At 45.1% G+C, this 17,450-nt stretch overlaps 1 protein-coding gene across 1 annotated transcript in view; it reads right to left on the minus strand.

The window, feature by feature from the left end:
* Lim3 (Lim3 homeobox protein) overlaps positions 1-10,091 on the minus strand; it is a 165,198-nt gene extending 155,107 nt beyond the window's left edge. The window contains exon 1 of the mRNA XM_071676442.1: positions 9,371-10,091. Coding sequence (XP_071532543.1) covers positions 9,371-9,488 — 118 coding nt within the window. The 5' untranslated portion in view covers positions 9,489-10,091. The remainder of the gene's footprint in view (positions 1-9,370) is intronic.
* Between the last annotated feature and the right edge of the window lie 7,359 nt (positions 10,092-17,450).

Below are 17,450 nucleotides of genomic sequence, written 5' to 3' on the forward strand. Positions count from 1 at the left end.
CCCCGCCGCCCGCCACGGGAATGGAGCCCTTATGTCCTCGTGATAATAGGGCGAGGATGGGCCCCCGGGAGCCGCGTGAAGGATTGTGGAAAACTGGGGAAGATGTGGACGCTAACTGCTGCTGGCCATCCCGGCGATTGGGCCCGGGCCGACGGCAGCAACTCCTCCTAGAAATCACGTTAAAGAAGTCGCGGATCAGCGGTGGTGGTGGTAGGGAAGGAGGAGGGAGGAGAGAGGGGGGGTTGATCAGTGACCGGCCATTGGTCGGCCGGGCGGGCGGACACCCTCCCGGACCCAACTGACCAATGGGAACGAGGCTTCAAGTTCTTAGGAGAAGAGCTCTTCTGGGGCGGGTCATCCCGGGGTCCTCGACTCGGAGGGGCGCCTCGCCATCCCCCCCACACTCCCGCCTGGGCTTACAATCAGCGATATGGCTCCCTAATCTAATCGACCGCCTCATAATAACCACTCCAATCTCTATAAGTGCATACACTCATGAAAATAATATGGGAGAATTAAAAAACAAGAAGTGATTACTGCTGGAGAATTGAATTAGCGCGTGTATAAGAGGGCATGCCGAGGGGCGGCCGCTGCCACTGCTTCAGGATGCCTTCTGGAGGAGACAGCCACCGCCTCGAGGTCTCCCAGGATAGCCTAGGACACGACGGCTGGACACACACACACACACACACACGTCCGAGGACACCTCACTCCCGAGACACTTAGGAGGACCCCACCCACCCGTCCACGCCCGTCCTCCTCCTCCTTCGTCAGTCCGACACGCGCCCCCCGGGCGCGCCACCCCCGACCCAGCGAGGCCTCAAGAAGTTCCTCCGGCACGTGACGTCGACCTCCAGGCTCCCCCTCGGGTCGAGTGGCACTCAAAGAAGGATAATATTTGTGGCCCCGGGTGGTGCTCACGGATGGCGAGTGTGGTGCGTCCTCGTTGGAGGTGGTTATGACGTGGCTAATTAATCGGTGATTATCGACCAATGACATACGCCCGTGAAAGATTATATCAAGCCCCTTCCGATGATTAATATTTAGCAGATGAATCGGTGATTATGATTCGGTGATTAGACCCGTCACTAAGTGATCAATTCTGTGATGAGGTCACTAAACTTGTGATTAACAATGAGTGATTAAATCTGTGATTAAGTCACTAAATTTGTGATTAATCGATGGATTAATAAGTGATTAGGTCTGTGAAATTAGTGATGAATTTGGTGGTTAATTGTTATCACGAACTTTGTAGAAATATTAGTACTTCATTATATAAGAATTTCACGAAAAGAAAAAGACAGTGTAAGAGAATTATATATATATATATATATATATATATATATATATATATATATATATATATATATATATATATATATATATATATATATATCCCTAATCATATGAGTATTAATCAGTCTAACGTAAACTGAATGTGTTAGAGTCCTTAACCTGGCCGTGTTGATACTGTGTCTAATTAGCATACTGAAATGCTGTTAATTACAGTGGAGGGAGCGGGTAGAGGGAGGGGGAGAGGGGGGAGGAGTAATTTGTTCCCTCGTGGCTTTTGTCATAATGTGATGGCTCTAGACGGGGCGGGGGGGGGGGGGCGGGGCTGTAGATGGGGTGATTGGGCCATGGGATATTATGGATTGGGATTGGGGGAGGGGGACTGTAGATGGGGTGATTGGGCCATGGGTTGATTAAGGATTGGTGTCTTACTAGAGGATGAATAGGATTCGAGAACACATTCTAGGGAAAAGGTGATTTGTTTTTTAATGAGTATAGGAGGTTTCTAGTGAAATGAGAAGTTTTCTAGTGGAGTGATAGGGTTTTCTAGTAAAGTAAGGTTTCTAGTAACGTGATTGTGTTTTCCATTAGAGTGAGAAGGTGTCTAGTGAAATGGTAGGGATTTTAAGGAAAGTAACTAGGACTCCTAGAGCGATGATGGGGAGCGAGAGGGGTGATGGACAGTTCTAGATGAACGGTAGGGCATCTAGATGACAGATGAGGGTAGCTAGGGAAGTGATTGTGACATATGAATGAGTGATGGGGCTTCTAGAGAAGGGATGCCCTCGCGAGTGAGTTGAGCGATGGGGGCTTCTAGATGAACCATGAGGATAGCCAGTGGACTGCTGGGGTTTACTAGAAGAGTGATAGGAATCTAGAGAACTGAGGTGGGGTGGGGGTAAGGGTTTCCCAAATCTTTGACATTGTGGCCTTAGAAAACGATGTTGCTTCTATAAGGTGAAGGGAGGCTTTTATATAGTACTGACAGACGTTCTAGAGTAGTGACAGCTTCCTCTAGGTTAGGTTAGGTTTCTAGAAAAGGTAGTTGGAATGGGAAGGTGTTCATTATTGATTTGGGGTTTATTAGAAGAAGGATTAGGGAGGTCTAGAATATTGATGCTTGGCTTCTAGAGTCGTGCCTGGGGTTTCTAGGTGAGCTAGAGGAGAGACCTACCCAAAAATGAGTTAGAATGCGGAGCTGATGATGGGGGAAGGAAGGCTGTAGAGGGAGAGCTGGGACCCTAACAAGGTGTGATGAGTTGTAGAGGTGTTAGTGCTTTAACTACAGGGGAAACTGTAGGTACATAGATAGTTGGTTAGATAGATAGATAGATAGATGGGAAGGTAGATAGTTAGATGGTTAGATAGATAGTACGTAGACAGAGGTGGGAAGGGTAAAATGGTTTATGGCGCGGGAAACGACGATTAAGTATATATATATATATATATATATATATATATATATATATATATATATATATATATATATATATATATAGTGGGTTTAGTGTAGTGAGGGCGAGGGAGACTCCTAGAGAAGCGAAAGGGGAGGGGGCGTCTAGATAAGTGAGGGAAGGGGGGGGGGTGGAAGGGGATTCTATGGACGTGAGGGGGAGGGACTTAAGGGGAATTTGAGGGGGAGGGGCTTAATGGGAAGTGAGGGGGAGGGGCTTAATGGGAAGTGAGGAGGGGGGGAGGGGGGGGAGTGTATAGAGTAGTGAGGGTGATGAAAGCTTTTAGGGAAGTCAGTGAAAAGGGGATCATCTCTCTCTCTCTCTCTCGCTCTCTCGCTCTCTCTCTCTCTCTCTCTCTCTCTCTCTCTCTCTCTCTCTCTCTCTCTCTCTCTCTCTCTCTCTCTTTCTCTCTAGGGGGGTCTCTGGTGAGAGAGAGAGAGAGTGAAGGGGGACCCCTTCCAGAGGGCGAGGGGGAGCTCCTGAAGTAGTGAGGGGGGGGGGGGGGGACCAAGGTACCATCTTGGAGAGAGGGGTGGGGGTGGGGGGGTGGTCGCTACATGATCTGGAGTGGTGATCTGTGGTTGGATCTAGAGAAAGACTGGCTAGGATGTACTTCTAGAGCTAGGAATTATGTCTAGTGCTAGGATGTACGTCCAGTGCTAGGATGTGCGTCCAGTGCTAGGATGTACGTCCAGTGCTAGGATGTACGTCCAGTGCTAGGATGTACGTCCAGTGCTAGGATGTACGTCCAGTGCTAGGATGTACTTCTAGGGCTAGGATGTACGTCCAGTGCTAGGATGTACGTTCAGTGCTATGATGTACGACCAGTGCTAGGATGTACGTCCAGTGTTAAGATGAGAGTGAGTTGATCGGAGAGTTTCTAGAGGACTTAGATAGATGGAGATCTATCAGAAACGTGAGACAGAAGTGGAAGTGTCTAGACTAGAGACACTGTCGGAGGATTTCTAGAAAAGTGACAGGAAAGTGGGCAGTGCCTAGAGGAGCGAGACAAGAAAGTGGTATGGATGTAGGGGGCTTCTAGTAAAGTGGGAGGGAAGAACTAACTTCTAGAGGAAGCGAGAGGGAAGGAGGGAGCACCTCTAGGAAATGGAAAGAAGAGGAGATTTTCTAGCAAGGGTGACATGGGAAGTCAAGCTTTTGGAAGATAGAAGGAGTGAGATGGGGAGTAGAAACACCTAGAAGGAGCGAGATTGAAAAAGAAAAAAAAAAAAAAAAAGGAAAAGGAGGCTTCAGAAAACTGTGATGGGGTGGGCACTTCCCTAGAACAGCGAGGTTGAAAGTGGGACTGTCTTGTACCTAGAACCTCTGGGGTTGTGAGGTTGAGGTGGGGGGTTGCAGGGGGTTCCGGGCGTACTTGTCTTCGCCGAAGAATTGCTCCCGATGGCTTCTGGAGGCCACGGCTTAGGGGGGGGGGTGTAGGGTCCGAGAGAGAGAGAGAGAGAGAGAGAGAGAGAGAGCAGAAGGCGACCCTGGACTGTGAACCCACAAACATATGATACACGAGACCTGTGTGAAGAAAAGAAAAAAAGAAATGATAAAGGAAAGACAAATACGAACGAAAGTCAAAAGAAAAACCGACATCATTAATGAATATTGAATGATTTACGTAGGAATATGAAGATCAGCCAGGATGACTTAGCAGTAAACCTTGAGGTTGACCTCCAGTTGAGGTTGACCTTCAGTTGAGGTTGACCTTCAGTTGAGGTTGACCTCCATTTGAGGTTGACCTTCAGTTAAGGTTGACTTCCAGTTGAGGTTGACCTTCAGTTAAGGTTGACCTCCAGTTGAGGTTGACCTCCAGTTAAGGTTGACCTTCAGTTAAGGTTGACCTCCAGTTGAGGTTGACCTTCAGTTGAGGTTGACCTCCAGTTGAGGCTGACCTCCAGTTGAGGTTGACCTTCAGTTGAGGTTGACCTCCAGTTGAGGCTGACCTCCAGTTGAGGTTGACCTTCACTTGAGGTTGACCTCCAGTTGAGGCTGACCTCCAGTTGAGGTTGACCTTCAAAAGAGTGAGAGTCAGACTTGGGAATCTCTGATGAATAGAAGACTATCAGAATAATAGAACCGTTGAGGCGAAGACTCCATAGGGGACACATCAAAAGAAAGACCTTGATGACCTAACTTGGGAGGGGGGGCCCCAGAACCTGGAATGAGACAAGTTAGTGCTATATTCCTGGCGCTACCTCGCGGACGCGGGAAACGGCGATCATGTATTATAGTAATAGTGATAATAATAATCATAATAATGTGTAAAGGCGTTACCGGACTCCTCCTTCGTATGGCTTCGGAGTACAGCGGCGTACAAGAAGTCCTCATTCCAAAGGAATTCATCCTTTCCCTGCTACTGAATGGTGCGCCGCGTCAGATCTGGGTTTCTATGGTCATAATAATAATGATAAAGGTAATAATGGTAATAAATACACACACACACACACACACACACACACACACACACACAGGTGGCTGCTGCTGGACCCATCATTAATTATGTTAACTGTTTGTGGCAGTTGTAAGAAAGTTAATTGCTGCAGGAAATTAAAAAGAAAAAAAAAAGAAGGAAAAAGAGAAATGTTCATATTAATTCAGCCTGCTTTGTACCACGGAATTTTGATGCGTTTTCCTTTATGTTTTTTTTTTTCTTCTAATGTTTATGATAACTGAAGAATTGGGATCTAAAGCTAATTAGAGAGAGGTTATCTCTCTCTCTCTCTCTCTCTCTCTCTCTCTCTCTCTCTCTCTCTCTCTCTCTCTCTCTCTCTATCTATCTATCTATCTATCTATCTATCTCTAGCTTATATGATTCTTAAGCACTGTCCCTTATCTCCGAATAACGAACGAATATACACATTATCCTACTAATCACCGTTGATAATAGTCCATGATAATGATAAATGATTATCAATGTTACCGTCATTATTGGTCATTCTGTCATGATGATCATCATCATCATCATGATCATCATGATCAATAAAGTTATTGTATTCTACAACAGGAATATGTTAAATCCTCAGCGAATTTTTTTTCTTAAAGTATGAACCAATCCGTTACTCCACACGTAACTGGATCATCTTTATAGGTCTTGATTAACCAGTTATCGGTCATTAACGAACGTTATCATCTTTTATTGATCATTATAGGTGTCTCACACATGCCGGCAGAGGGTAGGGGAGTCGACTGTCGTGTTTTGAATGTCTGGGTTCGAGTCCCGGTGGTACGCATAAGTTTTTGTTCTTCAAAAGTATGATTAAAGTTTTATGATCAGTTCACCGAGTGTATACCAACGGGGGAAGAAAGTGATAAATGGGATTTACGCTCAGTTTATATATATATATATATATATATATATATATATATATATATATATATATATATATATATATATATATATATGTCAAGGCATGTGAGGCGTCTGGGGTGGACCATGGAAAGCTGTGTAGGTATGTATACACGTGTGTGGACATGTGTATGTACATGTGTATGGGGGGGGGGGGGGGTTGGGCCATTTCTTTCGTCTGTTTCCTTGCGCTACCTCGCAGACGCGGGAGACAGCGACAAAGTATAAAAAAAAAAAAAAAAAAAAAAAATATATATATATATATATATATATATATATATATATATAATCAAAAGGTTTTAAAGGTGCATGGGAATAATGGTATTATGTGAAGTAGGCAAGCGTGGAAATTAGCGAATGAATTGGTTACAAAATTGGCGCCAGTTCGATAAGACACTAAATTCTCTGCGCTTGTTTAACAGCTTTAATGTCTGTGTTTGTTGTCATATTTGATTGGTCGGGAACGCTTTAAATCACGTAACATATATTTCTTACGTTTGTGTTGAGATTTTAATGCGTGATGATAAAGTTACGCTCGTAACTTAGAATTTAGAATCGTCATTATGAATGGGAATTTTTAACGTAAGACGTGATATTTTTCTCAAGATTTTTTTAAATCCCATTTTCTAAATCGGGTTTTTTTCATTCTCGTTTTCTTATTGTTAATGATTATGATACGTTTGCACAACAGTGGGGAAAAATATGGAGAAAGTTCATGCAAATTACTTGAGAGAGATATGCATATATAATTACCTTAGGAAAGTACAAATGATTCATTTTTCTGAGTGATGTATAAATGAAGAGTCTTCCGTGAGTTTAACTATATATATATATATATATATATATATATATATATATATATATATATATATATATATATATATATATATATATATATATATATATCCCCTGCGTGTCGTAGGAGGTGGCTGAGACAGGAACCAAAGCGAGGACTTTTTACCCAATTCGTCTGTTTCTGACGCTACCTTGCGATAACGGGAAACGGGGACCAGGTTTGAAAGAATATATATATATATATATATATATATATATATATATATATATATATATATATATATATATATATATATATATATATGTGTGTGTGTGTGTGTGTGTATGTGTGTGTGTGTGTGCGTGTGAGTGGATGTGGCCTTTCTTCGGGTGTTCCTAGCGCTACCTCTCTAACAACGGGAAACGGCGATCAAATCACGTTGTGTTGACAGTATTGATTTTGAAATAGATGGAATTTCTTTTTGAGTGTTACATGCAACATAGATGGAACGTTTGGACTAGTGTTTCCCCCTCTTGTTTATTTGCTTAATTTGTCGTATTTGCTGGTGCTGTATTATTTTTTAATTGTCATGAATTTTATGAGTTATTGCTCTAAAGAAGTTTTAGAAGTGCCAGCTGTGGTAGACGTAGTGGTTATAGTATTAGTAGTTGTAAATGTTCATGTTTGTAGGAATATATATATATATATATATATATATATATATATATATATATATATATATATATATATATATATATATATATATATATATATATATATATATATGTATGTATACGTACGTGTGTGTATGTATGTGTGTGTGTGTGTGTGTGTGTGTGTGTGTGTGTGTGTGTGTGTGTGTGTGTAGGTACTGTGGTGTGCGAAGGGCCTTAGGCTCCTGAAGGTGGCTCTACCACAGGAGGTGTTCAGATACAGGGTCACTAAGTGCCAGGGGCGCGTGTGGCACGCACAGGTGCCACGTACCCTCACGTGCCGATATGTGGACGAGTCACGTACTTTTATGTACGTGTGCCACGTGCCTTGAAGTACAAGTAGCGTTGGGAGGCAGTACATGTACCACGTACCGTCACGTACAAGGTGTGACGTACCATCACGTACATGTGCCACGCACCGTCACGTACAAGTGTGACGTACCATCACGTACATGTGCCACGTATCGTTAAGTACAAGTGCCACGTACCGTCACGTACAAATGCCACATACTTTCAAGTACAAGTGACAGTAGAGGAAGTAAAAGTGTCCACGTACCATCACGCACAAGTAGCGAGAGTGGAAGTATGAGTTCCACGTACCGTCACTCACATACAAGTGGCGTTAGAATAAGTACAGTTCCACGTACCGTCACATACAAGTGGTGTTAAAATAAGTACAAGAGTCACATACCTTCACGTACAAGTCACGTACCTTCACGTACGAGTGACGGCAGATTAAGTACAACTGCCACGTACCTTCACATACGAGCGACGGTACAGTAAGTACAATTGCCACGTACCTTCACGTACAAGCGACGGTACAGTAGGTACAATTGCCACGTACTTTCACGTACGAACGACGGTATATTAAAGTGCAGTTGCCATGTACCTTCACGTACGAACCACGGTATAGTAAGTACAGATACCACGTACCAACACGAACAAGCGACTGCAGAATAAGTACAGGTGCCACGTACCATCACGTACGAGCGACGGTACAGTAAGTACAATTTCCACATACCTTCACGTACGAGGGAGGGTACGGTGAGTACATGTACCACGTGCGAACGACGGTAAAGTACAATTGCCACGTACCATCACGTACGAGGAAGGGTAGGGTAAGCACAGTTGCCACGAACCTTCGCGTACGAACGACGGTAAAGTATAATTGCCACGTACCATCACGTACGAGGGAGGGTAGGGTCAGTACAGGTGCCACGTACCTTCACGTACGAACGACGGTATAGTACAATTGCCACGTACGAGAGAGGGTAGGGTAAGTACAGGTGCCACGTACCATCACGTACGAGGGAGGGTAGGGTAAGTACAGTTGCCACGTACCATCACGTACGAGGGAGGGTAGGTAAGTACAGTTGCCACGTACCTCCACGTACGAGGGAGGGTAGGGTAAGTACAGTTGCCACGTACCATCACGTACGAGGGAGGGTAGGGTAAGTACAGTTGCCACGTACCTTCACGTACGAGGGAGGGTAGGGTAAGTACAGTTGCCGCGTACCATCACGTACGAGGGAGAGTAGGGTAAGTACAGGTGCCACGTACCTTCACGTACGAGGGAGGATAGGGTAAGTACAGTTGCCACGTACCATCACGTACGAGGGAGGGTAGGGTAAGTACAGTTGCCACGTACCTCCACGTACGAGGGAGGGTAGGGTAAGTACAGTTGCCGCGTACCATCACGTACGAGGGAGAGTAGGGTAAGTACAGGTGCCACGTACCATCACGTACGAGGGAGGGTAGGGTAAGTACAGGTGCCACGTACCTTCAAGTGCCTTGTTGCGTGAGAGGAGTGCCAGGAGCACGTCCGGCGGGGGGTCCGGTGCCACGGCCGGTGCCACAGGGCCGAGGTGAGGGCCTGCTTGGGTCACCACGGCGCTCATAGCAGGCGGGAGGAGCGGCCAGAGGGCGCGGGGGGCGGGGAGGTTGGCGTGTGAGGGCAGGTGTGGAGGTGGTGAGGGCGCCGTGGTGCCTCCTGCCCTGTAGGCCCCTCACTACACCTGCACTACACCTGCGGCCGGCTGTTTTGAGAGAGGGGGGGCCGGCGGCAGCGCGCCTCCTCCTCCCTACACCTGCCCCGGGGGCGCACCGGCACGCTGCGCTGGGAGAGAGAGAGAGGTGCCCTTGGCCGGGTCAGCACTCGTGTGCCCAGGGGCGTGGCTGGGGGGGGAAAGCTGCTGGTCTGGACGCACCAGGTGAACCAATGAACACCTGCTTGAAGTAGGCCTACGCGCGCGTCGGACGCTCCGTCGTGCGGATAAAAAGCCCCGTGTCACAGTGTGGCCGCGGCCGCCATCAGTCTCAATTATGTGGTGGGCGGGGCCACGGGGGAGTGCCACCGGTGCCAGGCCCCGCCCCGCGACGCCCGACGGCCTATCCGAGCGCGGGACGCGGGGGCGCTAGCCAATCGCCCGTCGGCAGAGGCACTACCAGCATGGCGCAGGCGGGCCTCGACCTCACGGTGGTGGTGGTGGTGGTGGTGACGGTCCTTCACCACCACCACCACCACCACTACCTCCACCACCACCACCACCACCTCCACCACCATCACCACCACAGCTGATATCATCCCCACCCACACCACCATTCCTCCACCGCCTACTTTTCAACAGCCTCACATTCCCTTCACTCGCATCATATATATATATATATATATATATATATATATATATATATATATATATATATATATATATATATATATATAGAATATGTGGTGTCACTCTGTATAATTTACTTCTGGTGGGGGAGGTAAATGCTGGGGTCTTGGGAGAGGAGGACGGGTCTACAGTATGCAAGGGGGAGAGGGACGGGTGATCGAGAGGTGAGTCAGCTAGTGTTTGCAGATGGCACCGCCGTAGTGGCAGGCCGCGGAGAGAAGGTCTTGGAACTTGATATCGGGATTTACGTGCGACAGATGGGAACAAATGGTGGGCTCTGGTTCGTGATATGGTTTTGAGATGGTGCTGGGAGCGGAGACGAAAGGATTTGACTGCATCTTGGAGAGGGAGGGACATGGTAGAAGTGGAGTGCCTTGAGTACATGGGAGTGGACGTGACAGCAAATGGAACCATGGGTGCTAGAATGAGTCATAGCATGGAACAGATGAGCCTAAATTCCCCTGGATGCATGGAACAGACGAGGCTAAATTCCCCTGGATGCATGGAACAGACGAGGCTAAAATCCCCTGGATGCATGGAACAGATGAGGCTAAAGCCCCTGGATGCATGGAACATATGAGGCTAAATTCCTCTGGATGCATGACGAGGTGTATGCAGTTAGAAGTCATTGTCTGGTAGGCCAAAGATAGAAACGTTTCAACGATACAGCGATCACGAGACTATTATTTAAATGGGAATCACAGGTTCTCTATGCCAAAGAAAGACAGAGGATGGGAAGTGATGGACACGGGACACCTCGGGATGATACGTGGTGTGAGGTGGGTCGATCGTGTTAGGTGTGGCAGTGTCAGAGCGAGGTGTGGTGATGAGCGCACTCTCACTCACAGTGCCTCCCAGGGTGCGCCGAAGTAGGTTTAGACACATGGAGAGGATGAGCGAGGAGGTACTGGCTAAGAGGATCTGTGTCAAGAGTTTAGGGAGTAAGGGCGAAGGAAGGATATGGGACTTTGACATTCAGGGGGATGAGATCATGGGATAGAATGATTTGGCTCAGTGTGGTATATGCGGGGTGATGGCTTGTCACTGAGTTTAACCAGGGCATATGAAGCAGTCATTTATACAGGGCCTATGACATAGTGTTATATATATATATATATATATATATATATATATATATATATATATATATATATATATATATATATATATATACACTCTTTTTCTCTAAGTGTCAATAGATCGTTTACGAAATATAAAAGTAAATTTTACCGATAGATTCCTTATATGTATGATGACGTGTTAATAAAGTTGTGTATATCTCGGCCTTATCATTAATATTCCTTTACTAGTAAACAACCACTACGGGTAGATAGGTCACCCTGGGTCAACAGCTTCACCCTGCGGGTAGTATGTCACCCTAGGTCAATGGCTGCACCCCAGGGTAGGTATGTCACCCTGAGTGAACAGCTTCACCCTAGGCCAGGTGGCCTGCTGTGTCAGGACCATCTCCACCGTATAGCTTCTGGTTAGATCCCTTGTGGTTCCTCTTCTGAGAGAATCAGTCGAGGCCAACCTGACCTCAGCGCCACATCTGGACAATAACGGTCCAACATGGCCCAGCTTGAGTGTGTTCAGTGATGGACTTCCTATATTCCTACCTCGTTTAAAATTGTTTTCTCTCAACCGTAAGTTTTTCTATATTTCTCGTTCCATAGTTTGTATTTAGATTGTGACTCATATTACACTTCATGTTATTGTTAATTTCTTTCGCTTTTATTGTTTTCCCTTACTTTCATTTGCCATGTATTGTGTATTTTTCCGACTGTGTTTCTATTTTATATTTTGTCTGTGCGTTTTACATATTCTATCCTAGTTTTGTTACGCAGTTTTTTGTAGATTTTTGTAGATTCCTGATGATGCCTCCGTGAAGCTTGATTGAAATGAAATGCATAACTTTGGACAGCTGGTGTTTGAGCAACCATCTGATGGTAGAGTGATACTGAGAAAATGAGAGAACATAAAAAGAAGAATAATAACTTTAAATATGCTGTCGTATTTAATTTCATGTGCATATATATATATATATATATATATATATATATATATATATATATATATATATATATATATATATATATATATATTTCTTCTTTTCTTTTAAACTATTTGCCATTTCCCGCGTTAGCGAGGTAGCGTTAAGAACAGAGGACTGGGCCTTTTTTGGAATATCCTCACCTGGCCCCCTCTGTTCCTTCTTTTGGAAAAAAAAAAAAAAAAAGAGAGGGGATAGGGGATTAAGAATACTTCCCGCGTATTCCCTGCGTGTCGTAGAAGGCGACTAAAAGGGGAGGGAGCGGGGGGCTAGAAATATATATATATATATATATATATATATATATATATATATATATATATATATATATATATATATATAGTACATACTGATTGGTAATGAAGCCTCTTACTGATATAAATTAAGTACCTAATTAGGATTCTTTTTAATGATTGTAAGTAGTTATCATTTGATGCAATCATCATCTTTGTCTTGCAATGAAAATTAGTTTTTCTTTTTTTGCTATTATTGATGTAGTTATCATTGTTATTGTTATTGTGTTTGTTGCTATTCTCTGGTTATGGTTTTTCTCATTAAGAAGTGGTGTTTGTTTTGGTAATTTGTTTGTTTACCGGCGCTATTGGTTCAAGAGAGACTTAAAAGTTTTTAGGAACATGTAATGAAATGTTGGGCTCCACGGGCGTGTGAAGCCTCTTTACCACACACACAAACAGGTCACGCCACCTGCTTGTGTTCGAACCCCGGGCGAGGCAATAGACTTACAAACCAGCGCAGGTGTTCCACCTCCCCTCTGGCCTTGTCGATAGATGGCTACCTGGCTTTACACACTATGATATGTGTGGATATTATACACATACGAGCACATACATACTACATACAGCCTCTTGCGTAAGAAGGACATGTGAGTCGACATCGTAGTTCACCTATGGTGGGAATCCTACAATGGATGGATGGCAAAATGAGACTAACTGTCCCCTTGGTAAATGTTAGTATAGCACTGAAATGCTCCGTAAAGCTGTTCACATCCTGCATAGCGTCGTAACCAGCGTTGTGCTTGTCTGGTTAGGTTAGCGCGCTTACAGAAGCCCAAGGTGACGGATTGAGAGATGATGGTAGACTTGGGAAGAGAGAAGAGTCAGTAGAGACTTGATCACAACCTTTAAGTTGTGTTTTTTTTGAAGCCTAAGTTGATGTTACCAGTGAGCATTTCCTTGAAAATATAACAACCTCAGGACATAACATGATGTTGTGCGAGAAACTTGTTAGAATTTTTTTTTCTATAATGTAGGATGAACTGAGCTGTGGAATGAACTGAATGATGAAAAATAGGACTTGGACTGCAAAGAGAAGTTTCAAGACTTGTGTAATTGTAGTGAACGTTGAGTATAGAACTACCACCCCGTGCAGTACAAGAGATGGGGCCCCCCACCAGTGTGGAACTCCCTCCCCGCACAGTACAAGAGATGGGACCCCACCTGTGTAGAACTCCCTCCCCGTACAGTACAGGACGTGTGGCCCCCACCTGTGTAGAACTCCCTCCTTCCCCGTACAGTACAAGAGATGGGGGCCCCACCAGTGTACAACTCCCTCCCCGTACAGTACAAGAGATGGGGGCCCCACCAGTGTACAACTCCCTCCCCGTACAGTACAAATAGGTAATTACACATGGGTACCTTCCCTTCCTCAATCTCCCCCTTCCTTCTCTTGTGTTGCTCCCCTTTCCACGGTCCTTCCCCTCCCACAATCCTCCGCTCCCATAGGGATTTCCCCTTTCCACAGTCCCCCACCCTTCCCGTTTTCTAACCCTTGGCTGATGATTACACACAGAGGTGGGCTTTCCTTCCCTTCACCCTTCTCCCTGGCTGGGCGTGGCTCCCTACACGATAGGGAGCAAGGCTGGTGGCCAGGGAGGGAGAGGAGAGAGAGAGAGAGAGAGAGAGAGAGAGAGAGAGAGAGAGAGAGAGAGAGAGAGAGAGAGAGAGAGAGAGAGAGAGAAGTCTATGGGAACAAAAGTGAAAGGGTTAAGGTGCCTGTGTGTATGTATATGTGTATGTATTTTTGTGTGTGTATGTGTATGTATATGTGTATGTATTTGTTTGTCTATGTGTGTGTGTGTGTGTGTGTGTCAGGGAGAAATGGACCAAAATTACAAATCTTTTCGTATTATAAAAGTTGGAATAAGAGTCGATTGTTCTTGTGCGGGTTTTGCTGCCTCGGCCGCTCTAGTCACCAGACAAATTAAAACCCATGTTTTTTTTTTTTTTTAGATTGGCTCATCAGAGCTGGTGGGGCTGTCTGGATCTGACGGGCTCGCAGCTAAATACCCTCGGCCTCTAACAACCAATTTGTGTCGTTGGTTGTGCAATTAGCGAGACGAATCATGATAATACGTTGTTAGAAAGAAAATAACTATTTGACAAGCGAGATGCTTCGAAAAGTTGATATTCGTCTCATGTTAAATTGGGAATTGTTTAGATGAATTGGGTGAGAAATGTGAAATAAGGAAAATTGGGTTTGGTCAAGTATGGTGGCATACTCATAGGAGACGCGTTGCGGCAGTGGAAGTCGAGTTAGTGAGTGGGCACACCTCGTTTTCTGTTCCCGAACAGCTAAGAGAGAGCGGGGGTGGGGTGATGAAAGTGATTGGTATGTAACACTGTCAGTCTGTGATGAAGGTGATGATATAACATTGTCAGTCTGGGATGAAAATGATCAATATACAAGTCAGTCTGGGATGAAAGTGATCAATATACAAGTCACAGTGGGATAGAAGTGATCAATATACAAGTCAGTCTAGGATAGAAGTGATCAATATACAAGTCACAGTGGGATAGAAGTGATCAATATACAAGTCACAGTGGGATAGAAGTGATCAATATACAAGTCAGTCTAGGATGGAAGTGATCAATATACAAGTCACAGTGGGATAGAAGTGATCAATATACAAGTCACAGTGGGATAGAAGTGATCAATATACAAGTCAGTCTAGGATAGAAGTGATCAATATACAAGTCACAGTGGGATAGAAGTGATCAATATACAAGTCAGTCTAGGATGGAAGTGATCAATATACAAGTCACAGTGGGATAGAAGTGATCAATATACAAGTCAGTCTAGGATGGAAGTGATCAATATACAAGTCACAGTGGGATAGAAGTGATCAATATACAAGTCACAGTGGGATAGAAGTGATCAATATACAAGTCAGTCTAGGATAGAAGTGATCAATATACAAGTCACAGTGGGATAGAAGTGATCAATATACAAGTCACAGTGGGATAGAAGTGATCAATATACAAGTCACAGTGGGATAGAAGTGATCAATATACAAGTCACAGTGGGATAGAAGTGATCAATATACAAGTCACAGTGGGATAGAAGTGATCAATATACAAGTCACAGTGGGATAGAAGTGATCAATATACAAGTCAGTCTAGGATAGAAGTGATCAGTATACAAGTCACAGTGGGATAGAAGTGATCAATATACAAGTCACAGTGGGATAGAAGTGATCAATATACAAGTCAGTCTAGGATAGAAGTGATCAGTATACAAGTCACAGTGGGATAGAAGTGATCAATATACAAGTCACAGTGGGATAGAAGTGATCAATATACAAGTCAGTCTAGGATAGAAGTGATCAATATACAAGTCACAGTGGGATAGAAGTGATCAATATACAAGTCACAGTGGGATAGAAGTGATCAATATACAAGTCACAGTGGGATAGAAGTGATCAATATACAAGTCACAGTGGGATAGAAGTGATCAATATACAAGTCACAGTGGGATAGAAGTGATCAATATACAAGTCACAGTGGGATAGAAGTGATCAATATACAAGTCACAGTGGGATAGAAGTGATCAATATACAAGTCACAGTGGGATAGAAGTGATCAATATACAAGTCACAGTGGGATAGAAGTGATCAATATACAAGTCACAGTGGGATAGAAGTGATCAATATACCACACAAGGATGAAGTTGTGTCCTTTCAAAAGGATTCCTTACATCACCTGAGGGCAACCCCCCCTCCACCCCCCCCCTCTTCCCGTTTTCTCTCTACAGTCCACAAGCTACAACAGCTTGATGGGACCAGCGTCGTGCACACAGCTTCCATACCCCGGCATCTTCTCTCTTCTTCTTCTTCTTCTTCTTCTTCTTCTTCTTCTTCTTCTTCATCTAGCTCCTTCTCCTCCTCCTCTTCTTCTTCATCTTCTTCTTCTTCCTCTTCATCTTCTTCCTCTTCTTCTTTTTCCTCCTCCTCCTCCTCCTCCTCCTCTTCTTCTTCTTCTTCTTCTTCTTCTTCTTCTTCTTCTTCTTCTTCTTCTCTGAAGGTTGTGGTTGGATCTGTATGCGTGTTGATGAGTTTTAAAACAGTTAGGCACGACGGTACGACCCTCGAGCACGACGGTACGACCCTCGAGCACGACGGTACGACCCTCGAGCACGACGGTACGACCCTCGAGCACGACGTTACGACCCTTGAGCACGACGGTACGACCCTCGAGCACGACCGTACGACCCTCGAGCGCGACGGTACGGCCCTCGAAGACGACGTTACGACCTTTGAGCACGACGGTACGACCCTCGAGCACGACGGTACGACCCTCGAACACGACGTTACGACCCTCGAGCACGACCATACGACCCTTGAGCACGACCATACGACCCTTGAGCACGACGGTACGACCCTTGAGCGCGACCGCATCACCAAGTACCCAGCGTTCAACAAAGTCAGGTCCCAAATTTATCGGCGAGCACTTAAGACATCTCCAGAAGGCTGTCGCTCCTCGCAACGCGCCCGCCCTTGTCTAACCATTCCCCCCCTTCCTCCCCTCCCCTCCCCTCCCCTCCCCTCTTCCCCTACCCAGTCCTCCCCTCTCCCCTCCGTCACCCTGTTACTCCCCAGCCCCCCCCCCCCCCCCCACCCTTCCCCAATCCCAATCCGCCCTCCTAATTGGGAGATTATGCAGCCGGGAGAGTTTTTTGATTCGATGGGATTTTAAAATTTTTGTCACTGTGTTTATTAGCTCCCATGGGGGACCCCCTCAGCCAGACTGGTAAAAGTCGCTTGTTAAAACATTGGACGAGAAAGAAAATAATAAAAGAAAGAAATGAGATCATGAAAGTTTGTTCAAATTATTGAA

Source organism: Panulirus ornatus, chromosome 23 (genome assembly GCF_036320965.1).
Source record: "Panulirus ornatus isolate Po-2019 chromosome 23, ASM3632096v1, whole genome shotgun sequence".
Lineage (NCBI taxonomy): Eukaryota > Metazoa > Arthropoda > Malacostraca > Decapoda > Palinuridae > Panulirus > Panulirus ornatus.